This window comes from Bufo bufo, chromosome 6 (assembly GCF_905171765.1).
Source record: "Bufo bufo chromosome 6, aBufBuf1.1, whole genome shotgun sequence".
In the NCBI taxonomy this organism is placed as follows: domain Eukaryota; kingdom Metazoa; phylum Chordata; class Amphibia; order Anura; family Bufonidae; genus Bufo; species Bufo bufo.
The window spans coordinates 46,752,673-46,767,665 of NC_053394.1; the positions used below are offsets into that span (position 1 = coordinate 46,752,673).

Sequence of the window (14,993 nt, forward strand, 5' to 3'; positions counted from 1 at the left end):
TTAAAGCAGCATTTTCAAGTTGACAGGTTAACTTGAAATGACATCCACTATTTCCCTTAATAAGTGTCCAAAAAAAAATAAAAAATGCGGGTCACCACCAAAAAGTAATGCCTCATATAACTCCATGAACAAAAAGATAAAAAACTTATTGTGAAACACAGATAAGCAAAGTGGTTAGTACGATCACATAAAGTAAAACACTGTGCATAATAGAAAAAGGTTATTTCTAACAAATTAAAATAAAATGCTAAAAAAAGTAAATTAATAAATATATTTTTCCACTATCTTAGGTCAGTGCCACATTTGCCTGGAAAATACAGACTACGTTATAGACAGAGAATAATAAATAATTTACTGTTCCTCGGGCCTTACCATGGTGATCCAGGCACTGGTGTTGACGCCACAGGCTTGTTGATTTTGGCCACGCAGTCCTCTTCACTTGACATCTTCAAAACATTGTTCTTGAATCCGACATATGAAAAAGTTTAATGAAGAGCATAAACCAACAAGTCAAGCCTATTGTAAAATTCAGACACCTATTATTACTTAACCACCCTTTCAATTTCTTAAGAAAAGAATGAAAGAAAAGGTTATTTCATTTCAGATGAAATTGTGTTTTATTAAACACATCGATTTAATTACCGTTATTAATTGCAAACTGGCATAATGCAAAGCAATTACTAGTGAGACATAATAATGATGTTGGAAAACAATTGCACAACTGAAATCATTTTCTGCCCTTGACACGAGGAACCCATCGTTTTACTGTCTGAAGTTAGAAATAAAACAAACCTTTTCATCTGTCTTGGCAGCGTTATTTTTTCTCTCTGAATGTAAAATGAATGCGGTTGAACAAGCTGCCCTGTTTGCTTCTTTATTTTTATCTGTAAAATAGGAAAATTGTTTTCATTGAAATAAAAATATATATATATAAAGAAAACAGATTATATACATGTTTCATGATTGAAAATATTTCACTGTATTACTAGACTTTGATGTGAGGACTTAACTGATTGAATAATTTAAAGGTGTACTGTATCTACACCATAAATAGCTGTCACTATTACTTTTGATTCCCCCCCCCCTCCATTCACATGCACTTCATCCAGTCTTTCATCTAATGTGAACGGCCAGCTTACAGTTACACTTTAAAAGAGGATAATTTGCCCTTTATAATCTTAATTTAAATTTGGGAGCTTTAAACTATTTAAATGGTCACTGTCCCTTCAATAAACTTTACATAAATTGATAGTATAGGTGAATATAGGAAACTTTGTAATATAAGTTATCAGAGAAAATTGTCTCTTTCTCCACGCTCCCCCTCCTAAACTAACAGTCAGTGCTGAATCCAGCTTGAGTAATAACACAGATCAAATGCTGCCTATAGAAGTCTATGGAAAGTGTAGGAGAAAGTGCAGAAATACAGACACATGCAACCCATAGTAATCTATGGGGGGGGGGGGAGTTCAGAGAAATAGAAACACATGCTACCCCTAGAAGTCTATGGAGAGGGGAGAGAAAGTTCATACACAGACACGTGCTATCCGTAAAAGTCTGATAGGATATATTACAGTTTATTTATTTTGCTTACATAGCTCCAACATATTCCGCAGCGCTGTACAGATATTATCATTACTTGCTTTCTCCAGTGGAGCTCACAATCTAAGTTTCCTATGGGAGGAAACCAGAGTACCCGGAGGAAACCCATGAAAACAGTGGGAGAACATACAAATGCAGATGGTGTCCTTGGTCAGATAAGAACCTAGGTCTTCAACTCTGCAAGGCACTAGCGCTAACCACTGAGCCATTAGGATGCCCATTGCAGTTTCCTCTTTATCTGTGCAATGTTTGTTGAAAGCTCAGTCCTTATATGTTTTTTAGGAGGGGAATAATAATTTCTTTGCAAAAAAAAAAAGCTATTTTCTATTGGTTTATAAACAGTAACAACGCGGTCACTTTGAGATTCTTTATTGTGCTGTTTTCTTTGCTGCTTTTGTTTGGTAAGAAAAAATTACCATAAATTACAAAAGCAATGCAGCAGAAAACCCCTACTGCAAGCAAACCTACTACTATCCTTGTACATCAGATTTTCCTTTTACAATGGATTAAATAACTGAATACAGTATATCTACTATATTATATTCTAGATACACAGATATTCTGGACTATCATTTACATCTTCCCTATTCTTTTTACAGCTATATTTTGTAGCCAGAGTACGTTACGTTTAGAGATGAGCGAATTGAAGTTGACGAAGTAGAATTCAATCCGAATTTCAGGAAAAATTAAATTCGCACTGAAGCCGAATTTCCTCTTAGGGTACGACCATGCATCGTTACAACTTTGCTGCTGTTGCAATACGGCCAACTTGCGGCCACATAATGCGGGCCACTCAAGCTTATTCGCTCTGCATTGTTAATCACATGGTTTATCATATTTCCATGTGGCCATTATCAATGAACACCTAATAAACAACTCAGTTCTTACTAGTTAATATGATACTGCTGCAACTTGCATGGCTGCAAAGTGGGAGCATCCCAAATGCTGCAAGGCTGGCCTGTGTGGTCATACCCTTCGGCTACCTACACACTGGTGCTGGCTGTCTTGCCGAAATTTTGCACAGAAATTTCTGTGCACTCGAAATCTACACTGAAAACTAGAGATGAGCGAATTAAATTTCGAATTTCAGAACAAATTTGCACCGAACACAAATTTCTTTAAACTTCCTGGTAACAAATCAATTTTTTTCCTAAAATGGCTCCTGACATGGACATGGGGCAAAGAACTCTAGGAACGAGGGATCACCCACAATGCCATGCATGCAGCCAATCAGCAGCCAGCACCTGTGAAGTCACAGCCCTATAAATAGCTTCAGCCATCTTGGATTCTGCCATTTTCCAGTGTGCTTAGTGCAGGGAGAGACGTCAGCAGGCGCTAGGGACAGTGCTAGGAAAGACTTCATTGTGCTGAAAAAACAATTTTCAAGTTCAGGGAAAGATTAGTCAAGGTGTAGGGAAAGAATTGGGAGGCATCATCTATACTATAAAAGGAGAACAGGGTGCAATAAGAGTGTACAGCCTGGGTAATAGGAGTGATTCTATTACATCTTGTTGCACTAATTGGGGATCCAAATTAGTGTTATACTGCAGCTTTTAGGTTGTTTGCACTATATGATACATCACTAATTCCAGCAAACCTTGCTTGTGATTGGGGTGCAAGTTCTGTGTGATACAGCCATTTACGGGGTGTATTAATACAAAAGATACATACGTCCTATTAGCTGTTCTGTGTTGATTTTACATTGTTCGATTTTTTTTTGAGGGGAAAAAAATGAAAAAATATATGTCATAATTGCCATTCTGCGGTGAAGTTACATTGTATTATAGCCATTTACATGGTGTATTAAAAGGAAATATACGTATGTCCCATTAGCCGTCTGATTGTTACATTTCTTTTTTTGGGGTGTATTAATAGGAAAAAGAATATGTCTTAATTGTCATTTTGCAGTGAATTGTGTTTTTTTTTTTTTTGGGGGGGGGGTTCATTAATCAGAAAAAAAAAATGTATATTGGGCAGACTAGATGGGCCAAATAGTTCTTATCTGCTGACACATTCTATGTTTCTATGTTTCTATGTCTTAATTGTCGTTCAACGGTGAAGTTACATTGTACTTCAGTCATTTACATGCTGTACTAATAAGAAATATACGTATGTTCCATTAGTCGTTCTGCTGTAAATTATGATTGTTATATTTCTTTTTTTGAGGTATAGTAATAGGAAAAACAATATGTCTTAGTTGCCGTTCTGCAGTGAATTGTGATTGTTATTTATTTTGGGGGGGGGGAGTTTATTAATAAAAAAATAATGTATATATATATATATATATATATATATATATATATGTCTTAATTGCCGTTCAGCGGTGAAGTTACATTGTACTATAGCCATTTATGTGGTGTATTAAAAGGAAATATACGTACGTCCCATTAGCCATTCTGCAGTATATTGTGATTGTTCTTTTTTTTGGGGGGGGGGGGGATTTATTAAGCAGAAAAAATATATATATGTCTTAATTGCAGTTCAGCGGTGAAGTAACATTGTACTACAGCCTTTTTTGGAGTATTTTTTTAATTTTAATTTAATTCTTTTATTATACAGTATGTCAGACAGACAGGTGAAAGGCCTTTCAAAGGGAACGGGCACTGGCCAAAATGTTTCTGTCACAGGCAGTAAAAGGGGGCGTGGCAGCAGGAGTCCCAGCGAGAGGACTGAGCTCCCGATGTCATCTAGCGGTCGTGTCTTGACCAGCAACCCAGCGGTGCTTGAATGGTCCACTTGGTCTTCTACTGCGTCGCAAGTGACATCAGACACCCCAGGCCAAGGGTCGGTGGGTTCATCAGACGCAATGCTTAGTTGGCATGGGCTGGGAGCAGGCACTGTGCCCTCATCTGTCCTCAACGTGCCTTTGTCCTTCTCTGTTCCCTCTGCTAGAGAAGTAAAATAGCGGTCAGGCTCTTGGCCCTAAGGCTATTGAGGGGGACATCAGTGACATGCAGACAGTAGTGGATGATGTTAAAGCCGATCACACTTGGGAGCCGGGTGAAGAAGGGGCTTCATAATCTTCAGGAGTAGAGGGTGGCAGCTTGCGCATGAGGCAGTGGCTGAGCCAGCAAGGTTGTAGCGTGGCCGGGAATCAGCAGGGTGGGAGCAGTGGTGGGTCGGGAGCCAACCATACCTGGGGTAGACCACCCGCTTCGCAAGAGCCTACCGGCCTGGAAAGTAGCAGTGCAGGAGTTCACGGAGGAAGCGGTAGCAATTGGGGGGAAAATGGCATACTCGGCGGAGTAGCAATTTTTTGTTAGGCTGTCGGAGGAGGTGAACATGGCCATTTGCAGAATTTGTGGGCGGAAGGTAAAGCGTGGCCAGGGTCCCAATATTGGCACCACGGCTCTGTGTCAACACATGCAGCATCACCATAAAGTGGCCTGGGAGAACCGTGAATCTGATATGGTGGTCCAGCCTGCCGTAGCATCCGATGCATCACCCCGTGGCACACAGCCATTTCAGGCAGTCAAGGCTGCACCACCTCAGCCGAAGGGAGTTGTCTGTCCTTCCCATTATCTGCTGGTCCTGATGCTCCTGTTCCTCCTCCTACTCCTCATCAGTCATTCTGTCAGCCATCGATTAACAAAGTTATTGCCAAGAGACAGTTTGTGTTCACTCATCCAACGGCACAGAAGCTGAATGTGCTCCTGGCCAAGTTGCTGGTGCTGTAGTTCCTCCCTTTCCAAGTGGTGGACTCTGCACCTTTCCGAGAACTGATGGTTTGTGCTGAGCCAAGGTGGAGAGTCCCAAGCCGTCATTTCTTTGCCAAAAAGGCAGCACCAGCCCTGCACATGTATGTAGAACAGAAGTCCACGGCAGCGCTGAAGTGTGGAGGTGTAACTACTGTCAGGGAAATACATGTCCTTTAAGGACCACTCAGTGACTGTGGTTCCTGCACAGCCACACCAGCAACTTGGCCAAGTGACGCCGCTTCCGCCTCCATGTTTGCCGTTGGTTCTGCGACAATGTCCGCCTCTGCCTTCTCATCCTCCACCGTGTCCTCAGCCTCCACTGCAGGGACAATTCACAGAGCCCCTCCAGCATACCACATGTGCAGGGCACGGCGGTGTCACACTGTTCTGCAACTTGCCTGGGCGAACGGAGTCACACAGGGGACGAACTGCTCCGTGTCCTTTATCATGAAATCGAATCTTGGCTTTCTCTGCGACAGCTCAAAATCGGAACCATGGTGATCGACAACGGAAAGAACATGCTGTCGGTGCTGCGTCAAGGAGCTCTGAGCCATGCAACCTGCATGGCACACATGTTCAATCTGGTTGTAAAGCGGTTCCTGAAGTCTTCCACCCATCTTCAAGACATCCTAAAAATGACCAGGAAACTTTGCATGCACTTTAGCCACTCGGAAACCGCAAAGCACACCCTACTTGAGCTGTAGCGGCAGAATGGCATCCCCCAACATAGGCTGATATGCGACGTTTCCATACGGTGGAATTCCACCCTCAATATGTTGCACCGACAATACGAACAGAGCAAGGCCATAAACGATTTCTTGATGATCCAAGCAGACAGGAGTACTCCTCTGTATAACTTCAATGTCAGCCAGTGGCAGCTCATACGTGATACCTGCCGGTTGCTCAGGCTCTTTGAGGAGGTCACGTTATTTGTCATTCGCCAGGACTACGGGATAAACAACATAATTCCACTGCTTCATGTCCTGGAACAGATGCTGGTAAATCTGGCTGGTCAGTGGACTGGAGATGAGGTGCCTAGATCTCACGGCCACATGAGCCCTGTGGGGGCTGAACTGGAGGAGGAGGAGGACATTGGAGCACAGGCAATGTGTAGTGAAATGGGTGGTTTTATACACAGGTGATAGGAGAGGAGGAGCAGGAGCAGGCAGAGAAGCTACAGGGTGATGAGGAAGACAAGGCAGAGGACCCACCATGGCAGTATGCAGTGCAGATGGAGAAAGGGAGTCCCTCCGAGTCACTTGCATAAATGGCACGATGCATGCTCACTTACTTGGGTAGTGACAGTCGAATTGTCACCATTTGGCAGAGGGATAGCTTCTAGCTCTCCACCTTGTTAGACCCTCACTACCAGTTCAAAATTGGGGCCTTTAATACACCCGCTGAGAGGGAGGACAAACTGAACTACTATAGAGACATCCTATCTGCACCATCATCTGTCCTCTCGCAGGTCTGACCTGGGGACCTTCTGTGCTCACGTTCCACTGCCATGGCTGCTGTGGCAGGGTGGGGAGATAGGAGCAGTTCCAGCTCCATCAGCAGCAACTTTAGTCTAGAGTTGCTGATGAGCAGCTTTCTTAACCCGCCTAGCGAAGAAACTACTCACCAGCAGCAGCTAGACCGGGAGCAGGACCTGAACCAGCAAGTGGTGGCATACTTGGACAGTAACCTGCCACCCCACATTGAATATCCGCTGGACTACTGGGCAGCCAAACTGAATTTGTGACCGCAACTGGCAGAGTTTGCCCTGAAAAAGCTGTCCTGCATGGCCAGTAGTGTGGCATCAGTTCTGGTGTTTAGTGCAGTGGTGGCCATAGTTACCCCAAGAAGAACTCGCCTGTCCACCCAAAATGTTGAAAGACTGACCTTTGTCAAGATGAATCAGGCGTGGAATATCCAGGATTTCCACCCACCAATGCCTAATGCATCAGACTAGATCATCCATGGTGCCACACCAAAACTTTGACAAAAGACATTGGTTTCTTTTGGCTACCTGCCTCAGCTACTATTCTGATGCTGCCACCTACATGATGCCACACATCTGATGCCAAGTGATCCTTTCACCCACCATCTTCAGCTGGCACTGTTACTGCCACCCACCTCCCGACTCTGTCACCTCACCACTCTGTGATCTCCTAATGCTGCTTCCACCTCCACACTGTCAGTTTGCCACTATATGATCTCCTTATGCTGCTGCTACCTCAACATTATGTCACCTGATGCTGCTGATGCCACCTCCACACTGTCATTGTGGCACCCTATGGCCTCCTCCTGATGTTGCCAGCACCTTCATATTCTGTCATTGTGCCACTTTGGGGCCTCCTGATGCTGCTGCTACCACCTCCACACTGTCATTGTGCCACTCTGTGGCCTCCTCCTGATGTTGCTGCTGACACCTCCACGCTCTGTGATTGTGACACTCTGTGGCCTCCTGATGCTGCTGCTGCCACCTCTACACTGTCATTGTGCCACTATGTGGCCTCCTCCTGATGTTACCGCCACCTCCACACTTTGTCTCCTGATGCTGCTTCCACCTCACCACTATGTTATAGGGCCACTCTGTGGACTTCTCATGCTGTTCCCACCCTCCCCACTTAATGACAGTGCCACTATTTTGCCTTTCAGCCTAGCTGACATCATCATTTATTTGACCCTTCTTCTAATCTGTCAGAAGGAAGGAAAAATGAGATGCACAATGGATCCTGTCTATGTAACTGCTGTAAGGCCTGCGTGACATGGTACCTATTGTGCATCAGAATTGGCTTATGATTTGGTAGCCAAAAGCAGGAGTGGGTACAAAACACAGAAGACATGCAAATATTCCATTCATGTGTCATCTCTGTTTTGGATGCACTCCTGCTTTTTTGGGCTTTAGCAATACTGATGGATTACTGACCAAATGCAGACCACATGAAGGCAGATGCTTCACAGACAGGATCAGTTTTTTGTGTGTTATTGTTCTGACGGATCACAGGAAGGGCAAAATAATCAGTGATGTCAACACAAACTTACTGCTGACACTTACTCCGCTCTGTCGGGGGGGCTCTACTTGCATAAGCGTTTAATAGAACAGGTTCTGTAGAAATCTATGTGGAATCAGTGAATTGGTGTAGGGAGTGTGTTATTTCATGCTATAGTAGGATCTTGGGCCTCTGCACAGTTCTTTACCTGGCACTAACATTGGCCTGTAAGGCTGAGTTCACACTTGAGTTATTTGGCAATTTTTTGCGCTGTAACTGCCCAAATAAGTGACATACACAGTGATTCTAACAGTCACGCCTGTCATCTACATGTCATACTGACTCACAGTATTGTTTTACTACCACAGCAGACTCCCTATGCATGTTACTGCAAGGCACAGTGTTCTACACCACTATAAAGGTGTCACGGTGCGGTTCACTGTGATGGCTTTGGCCGTGTAGGCTGGCTGCATGCCCTCCTGCGTACTGGCTGCAGGCTGTCTCCTGTGTATGTTGGTTGCTTGGGGCTGCGTGCTGGCTGCAGTGTTTTATGGAACTGCTGCCAGTGAATGTTTGCTCTCCCTTTGTGTCTGCCTCTCTGTGCAGTTCTTATCACTGTTGCCTTGCAGGCAGGCTGCAAGCTCCCTTGCGTACTGGCTGCAGGCTGACACCTATGTACGCTGGTTGCTTGGGAGTGCATGCTGGCTGCGGTGTACTGTGTGTACTGTGGCCTGTGTTTGCGGATTCTCGTGTCTTCATCTCTGTGGCTCATGTCTCTTGTGCCGCGCAGGCTGGCTGCATGTGCTTTGTGTACTGGCTGTGGGTATCCCCATGCATGCTGGTTCTGCGATGCGTGCTGGCTGTGGCCTTGTGTGTGAACATGGCCTTAGTATGGATGCATTTCTGTTGTGTCACGGGATGTTTGTGCTCTGGCATACTGGCTGCAGTGCACACCGTGTATGCTGGTTGCAAGGTGCAACGTCCAGTACTGCAGCCTGTATGTTCACTTCCCTGTTCATGCAGGCTCCCCTCCCTGTTTGGCTCTGATGGGGTTAACTTCCCCTTGTCCGTTCCTGGTTGTGGCTTATCAGGTGCCCTCATTATTCAGCTATATCTACCTGTGAGCTGTGGGGCTTGGGGTCAGTCTATCTTCTGTCCAGTGCCTTACTGGGTGCAGCCCCTTGCTGCTTTTTCCATCTGCCCTTCTGTGTGGTGTCGCCTGGTGAATGATGATGTTGTTATTGCCTTGTCTGATCTCCTGTATCTGTTCTGTGATGGTGTTTGATGTTATGTCCTTGTCTGATCTGTACCTGTCCTGTATGATGTTTATGTTAACCTTGTCTGTTTCTTGTTTAGCCTAGCAGTGCTCTACTGCATCTGACAGCCTTGCAGTGCTAAGTTGCTTCTGATTGTAGTCTGTCCTTTGTCCAGCCTGGCAGTGCCTACTGCTTCTGATTTTGTTCTTTTCTTGTCTGCCTGTAGTTCCTTTCTGCTTCTATTCCTATCCCGTGTATGTCCTGCCTTCATGAGAGGGCTCCTGGGTTCTCCAGAGGGAGGATCTCCAGTCTGTGAATCTCTAGTCTGTATGCAGCTCTGCCTGAAACCGCCATGCTTCCATTCTGCTTGGGGTCCAAGCATCTGCTTCTGTGCTGGTTCCCGTTCGTCTTGTTGTCTGTTCCACGTCCTGTGTGTTTGCTTGGCTTCCACTTTTGGTGGTTACACCAGCCTGGTTCTTTGCAGGTAGGGGCCAAGTGTACCAGGACCTTCCTGCAGGTGCGACCAGTGAGCCCTCAGCCCAGTTCATCCCCACCACCAGGGGCTCTGTGTAGAACGGGGCTCACTGCCTCTCCGCTCTTCAGGTTTTACCTCTGGTCTGCAGGTGCTCTTAGTTCTGTGGTAGTGCTACCACTATTGCCTAACCTGCTTACTGTCATGTGCTTTTATTACACTTGTAATAAAGTTGTCTGTGGGTTCTTAGTCTGTTATCCCTGTGTCCTGTATGCATGACTTCCCGGAGGTCTGCCTTGGGCCTCCGGCATGTGACAAAAGTCTCTCTGCAGCCAGGAAATAGCAGTTTTTTAACACGATTCGCCACTAATAAATTTAGATTGAACAAAAAATTTTTGAAAAATTCGGCGAACCGATCAAATCAAATTTTTGAGAGATTCGCTCATCTCTACACATGACCATTGTTTTTCTTTGCAAACGATCTGTATTTAGTGTGGGTCAGATGCAGAACCATTCACTTCAATGGGGCAGCAAAAGATGCCCGCATCAGTTTGTCCATCCTGTTACACCCGTAAAAAATATAGAACATGTCCTTTTCTTGTCTGCATTACTGCATTCCATCATGGGCCAGATGTTCGTTTTCCGCAAAATGTGGAATACACGTGGCGGGTATCCGTGGTGTGTGGATCCGCAATTGATGGACCGCAAAAATGGCCAATATCTAGAATATAGTGCGATATCTTTGTAATCGCGAATATTCTAGATTTCTTTCACCAGTACCCATGATCCTTCACTGCTTCTTGCTTGTGGGCCAATGAGAAAGCTGCAATATCTTTGACTTTAGGAGTAGTATTGATCGCAAATTTTTGTCGTGATTTTTCCAATTGCCGATTTTCGCAATCAAGAAAATAATGATTGGAGATCACAAATTCTCGAATTTGTGAGCATATGACGAATATTCGCCCAAATATTTGCAAAATATCGCAAATTCGAATATTGTCCCTGCCGCTCATCACTGCTAAGCATTTAGAGATATTACAACAGCCACATGAGCCATATGAACCTGCCAAAGGGAGATGTTCATTGACTTCTATATGAGAGCGTTCTGATCATGCTCTTTGACCTTCATCGAGGTCACAGTGCAAGGAGGGGGAGTAGGGGAACCGTGACTTTCACCTATTGTGGTGGATCCTGTGTTATCTATATACCAGGTGGACGATAAGGCAGTAACATGATAAATTTAAAAAAGACCCAAAAAAACAGCACATATGTAAAAATTGATTTAATGTACAATCTTGGGTTAAACAGTAAAATACATAGCGTATTTTATATGTAAAAATCCAAAAATGCAGTGTTAAGGACATGAAGGGGGAATTTATTATTATCTATAGATCAGTTTTCTGAAATACAAAGGTTGAACATTTTTTCAGGTAACATTTTGCACAGGAATTTGCCTCTTGTTGCTGTTTTGAGCTCTCATCATAACTTTTTAAAAGTGACAAGCAATATTTGGACGGCCTTAGAGGTGGGATGCGAAGTCCTACACCTCAACAGATTTACCATATGTAAGAAATTGAAGTGAATCAACGCCTTCTGATAACAGTCATAGATTTGCTCTTCTGGTGCCTCCTAATAAATTTGGTGCAGATTAAAACTGGTGTATGAAATTCCACTTTTAATATATTCTCTCTAATTTATGCTACTTTTATGTTATTCCTTCTATTCTTCATACATCAATACGTTTCTCTAGTAATAACAATAGTAACATATTGGTCTTGCAAAAATTATAACCTGCACAGTGAATCAAACGCTTTGAAGCAGAACCCTTAATTACATTCCTCTGCCCAGGAGGAACATTACAGGCTGCTAATCATCCTACCGCAAAAATTGCGAAACAAAATTATTCAAACTTTAACCTCTCTTGTACACAGGGGGAAATTGGCCCTGGATCATAAATTTGATGACTGCAATCTTTTTATTGTTAACATGAAGAATGGGCTCCATCGTTCTTAAGATCTAAATATAACAAAGAAAAATCCTCTTTCTGTAATTGGGCTTAATGGATATTTGTGACCTCTGCTAGGCACTTATTTTCTTTTGAAAGTTATAGTTCTATCAAGTTATAATGACAAAGTTTTATAGTGAAATGATGGAGAACCATTAAATAAATTTACCTGTATCAACTAGGATGCTATGTCACGTCTTCTGTCAGCAGATTTGTACCTATGACACTGGCTGACCTGTTACATGTGCGCTTGGCAGCTGAAGGCATCTGTGTTGTTCCCATGTTCATATGTGCCTGTATTGCTCTCTGGCCCTGTCAATCAAAGTGCAGAGGGTGTGGCAGTTGCAGAGAGAGTAGAGTCTCTAGATGTAATGGTAACGCCCCCATTGCAACTAAAGGGTCATTTACATATATTAAAACTTCAAAACTTCAACTTTAAAACTTCAAATTCAAGTGTCAGGCACACATGTAACAGGTCAGCCAGTTTCATAGCTAAAAATCTGCTGACAGATACCTTTTAATGCTACGTGGACATCGAAAACGATGTGTGTAAATACTGTATACACCGTAGTAATATTTTATGCAATTATTTAAAAGTTGTAGCGTTTATGTCTTTTTACTCACTACATTGAGTAAACATCCACAGTACAGGTATAAAAAGTATGGTAAGGCTACTTGCCGAATCCAGCAAAAACGCAGATGTGAAAGTAGCCTCAGTGAGCCCTTGAATTGAATAATTTGGAGATGCTCCTTCAGAACCACCAAACATTTCAAACATTTCCTCTAATAATATGCTCACAGTGTTAAGAAGTAACTTTGGACCATTCCTCTCTGGTTCCTCTCTGCAAATGTGTTTCATTTTATCAATATTTCCGGGATATTTCTAGGATACCTTATGGGCACAGCTGTCTTCAGGTTATGCCACAGAATCTCAATAGGGTTAAGGTCAGGAGTCTTCCTTGGTGATTTCAAAACACACCTTTTCCAACCATTGTTTCATTTATTTATTGTGTGCTTTAGGTAATTTTCTTGTTGCATCACTCTATGTTTCTTCAGCTTCAGGTCATGGATTGCTGCCCTTATATTCTCCTGTAAAATGTTTTCATACTCCTTAGAATTCATTGTTCTATCAATGAACGCAAGGTGTCTAGGCCCTGAGTCCATAAAGCACCCACAAACCATGATGCTCCTTCCATTATGCTTCACAGTTGGGATGAGGTTTTTGCGTTGGGTTCAAGTGTTTATCTCCCTTCAAATGTAGCCTTGTTAATTTGGCAGTAACTTCTTCATTCATAAGACCATGCTTGGATTAAAAAAAACACTGGATGACAACAGCAAAACAGCATCTGAACCGTGAAGCATGGTGGAGGGAGCATCATAGTTTAGGGCTGTTTTGCTGCCTCGGAGCCTGGATGTTTTACAAAGAAATAATACTGCTCATACTACAAGTATGGCAAGAAATGAACAATTTATTTGAAAAGTACAGCAATCATCCACTTTCTCTAAAGGTCATTTGTATCCTAGGCTACGTTCACCTTTAACCAGAAAACAGCCTGCTGGATTGCCAGATACTGCCATTCACTGCTAGACCTCATGAGCTATAATGGATTTCAGCTGCCTTCCGGCATGAGTGCCAGATTTCATCTGGACAAAAAATTTGAATGCAACAGTTTTTGTGTGGCTAAAATCCGGCGCTCAAACTGAAAAGCAGCGATATCCCCAACGCATCCCATTATACCAAGGTGGGCCATTTATATGGATATACCTTAATAAAATGGGAATGGTTGGTGATATTAACTTCCTGTTTGTGGCACATTAGTATATGTGAGGGGGGAAACTTTTCAAGATAGGTGGTGACCATGGCGGCCATTTTGAAGTCGGCCATTTTGAATCCAACTTTAGTTTTTTCAATAGGAAGAGGGTCATGTGACACATCAAATTTATTGGGAATTTCACAAGAAAAACAATGGTGTGCTTGTTTTTAACGTAACTTTATTCTTTCATGAGTTATTTACAAGTTTATGACCACTTATAAATTGTGTTCAATGTGCTGCCCATTGTGTTGGATTGTCAATGCAACCCTCTTCTCCCACTCTTCACACACTGATAGCAACACCGCAGGAGAAATGCTAGCACAGGCTTCCAGTATCCGTAGTTTCAGGTGCTGCACATCTCGTATCTTCACAGCATAGACAATTGCCTTCAGATGACCCCAAAGATAAAAGTCTAAGGGGGTCAGATCGGGAGACCTTGGGGGCCATTCAACACGACGACCAATCCACTTTCCAGGAAACTGTTCATCTAGCTGGCACGTTCCCTGAGTTTTTCCAGCAAGATGGTGCACTACCACATTATGGGTGTCAGGTCCGAGCATTCCTAGATGAACAGTTTCCTGGAAAGTGGATTGGTCGTCGTGGGCCAGTTGGATGGCCCCCAAGGTCTCCCGATCTGACCCCCTTAGACTTTTATCTTTGGGGTCATCTGAAGGCAATTGTCTATGCTGTGAAGATACGAAATATGCAGCACCTGAAACTACGGATACTGGAAGCCTGTGCTAGCATTTCTCCTGCGGTGTTGCTATCAGTGTGTGAAGAGTATATAAATGGCCCACCCTGTAGTCTATTGGGTCCTGCGGTGAATAGCAGTATCCGGCAATGCCGGATCTGGCAAACTCCAGCAGGCTGTTCTCTTCTGGAACAGTTTTCCAGATTAGAGTAACGGTGATGCAAATGTAGCCTAACAAAAATAACTCGATATCAAATGCGGAGTATTTTTGAGCACTCCCGCTTCTTTTGGTAAATGCTATAAATGTTACTCCATTGCTTAAATGTTTTTTGTTTTTTTAACTTATAACTACATATTCTGACACCTAATAAATTAAGTTAACAGTAGCAATAAACTTTTAGTTGACTTTTTCTATGATTTTCTTTAATTTTTGTAACCCTTCTGCCCAACTACAGTTTTGAAAGTGGCTGTCTGGAAGGT

The 14,993-nt window shown here is 43.3% G+C and overlaps 1 protein-coding gene across 1 annotated transcript in view; it reads right to left on the reverse strand.

Moving 5' to 3' along the window:
• TCERG1L (transcription elongation regulator 1 like) overlaps positions 1-14,993 on the reverse strand; it is a 343,152-nt gene that overhangs the window by 62,167 nt on the left and 265,992 nt on the right. The window contains exons 8-9 of the mRNA XM_040437737.1: positions 793-884; positions 373-461 (exon numbers count right to left, since the gene is read on the reverse strand). Coding sequence (XP_040293671.1) covers positions 373-461; positions 793-884 — 181 coding nt within the window. The remainder of the gene's footprint in view (positions 1-372; positions 462-792; positions 885-14,993) is intronic.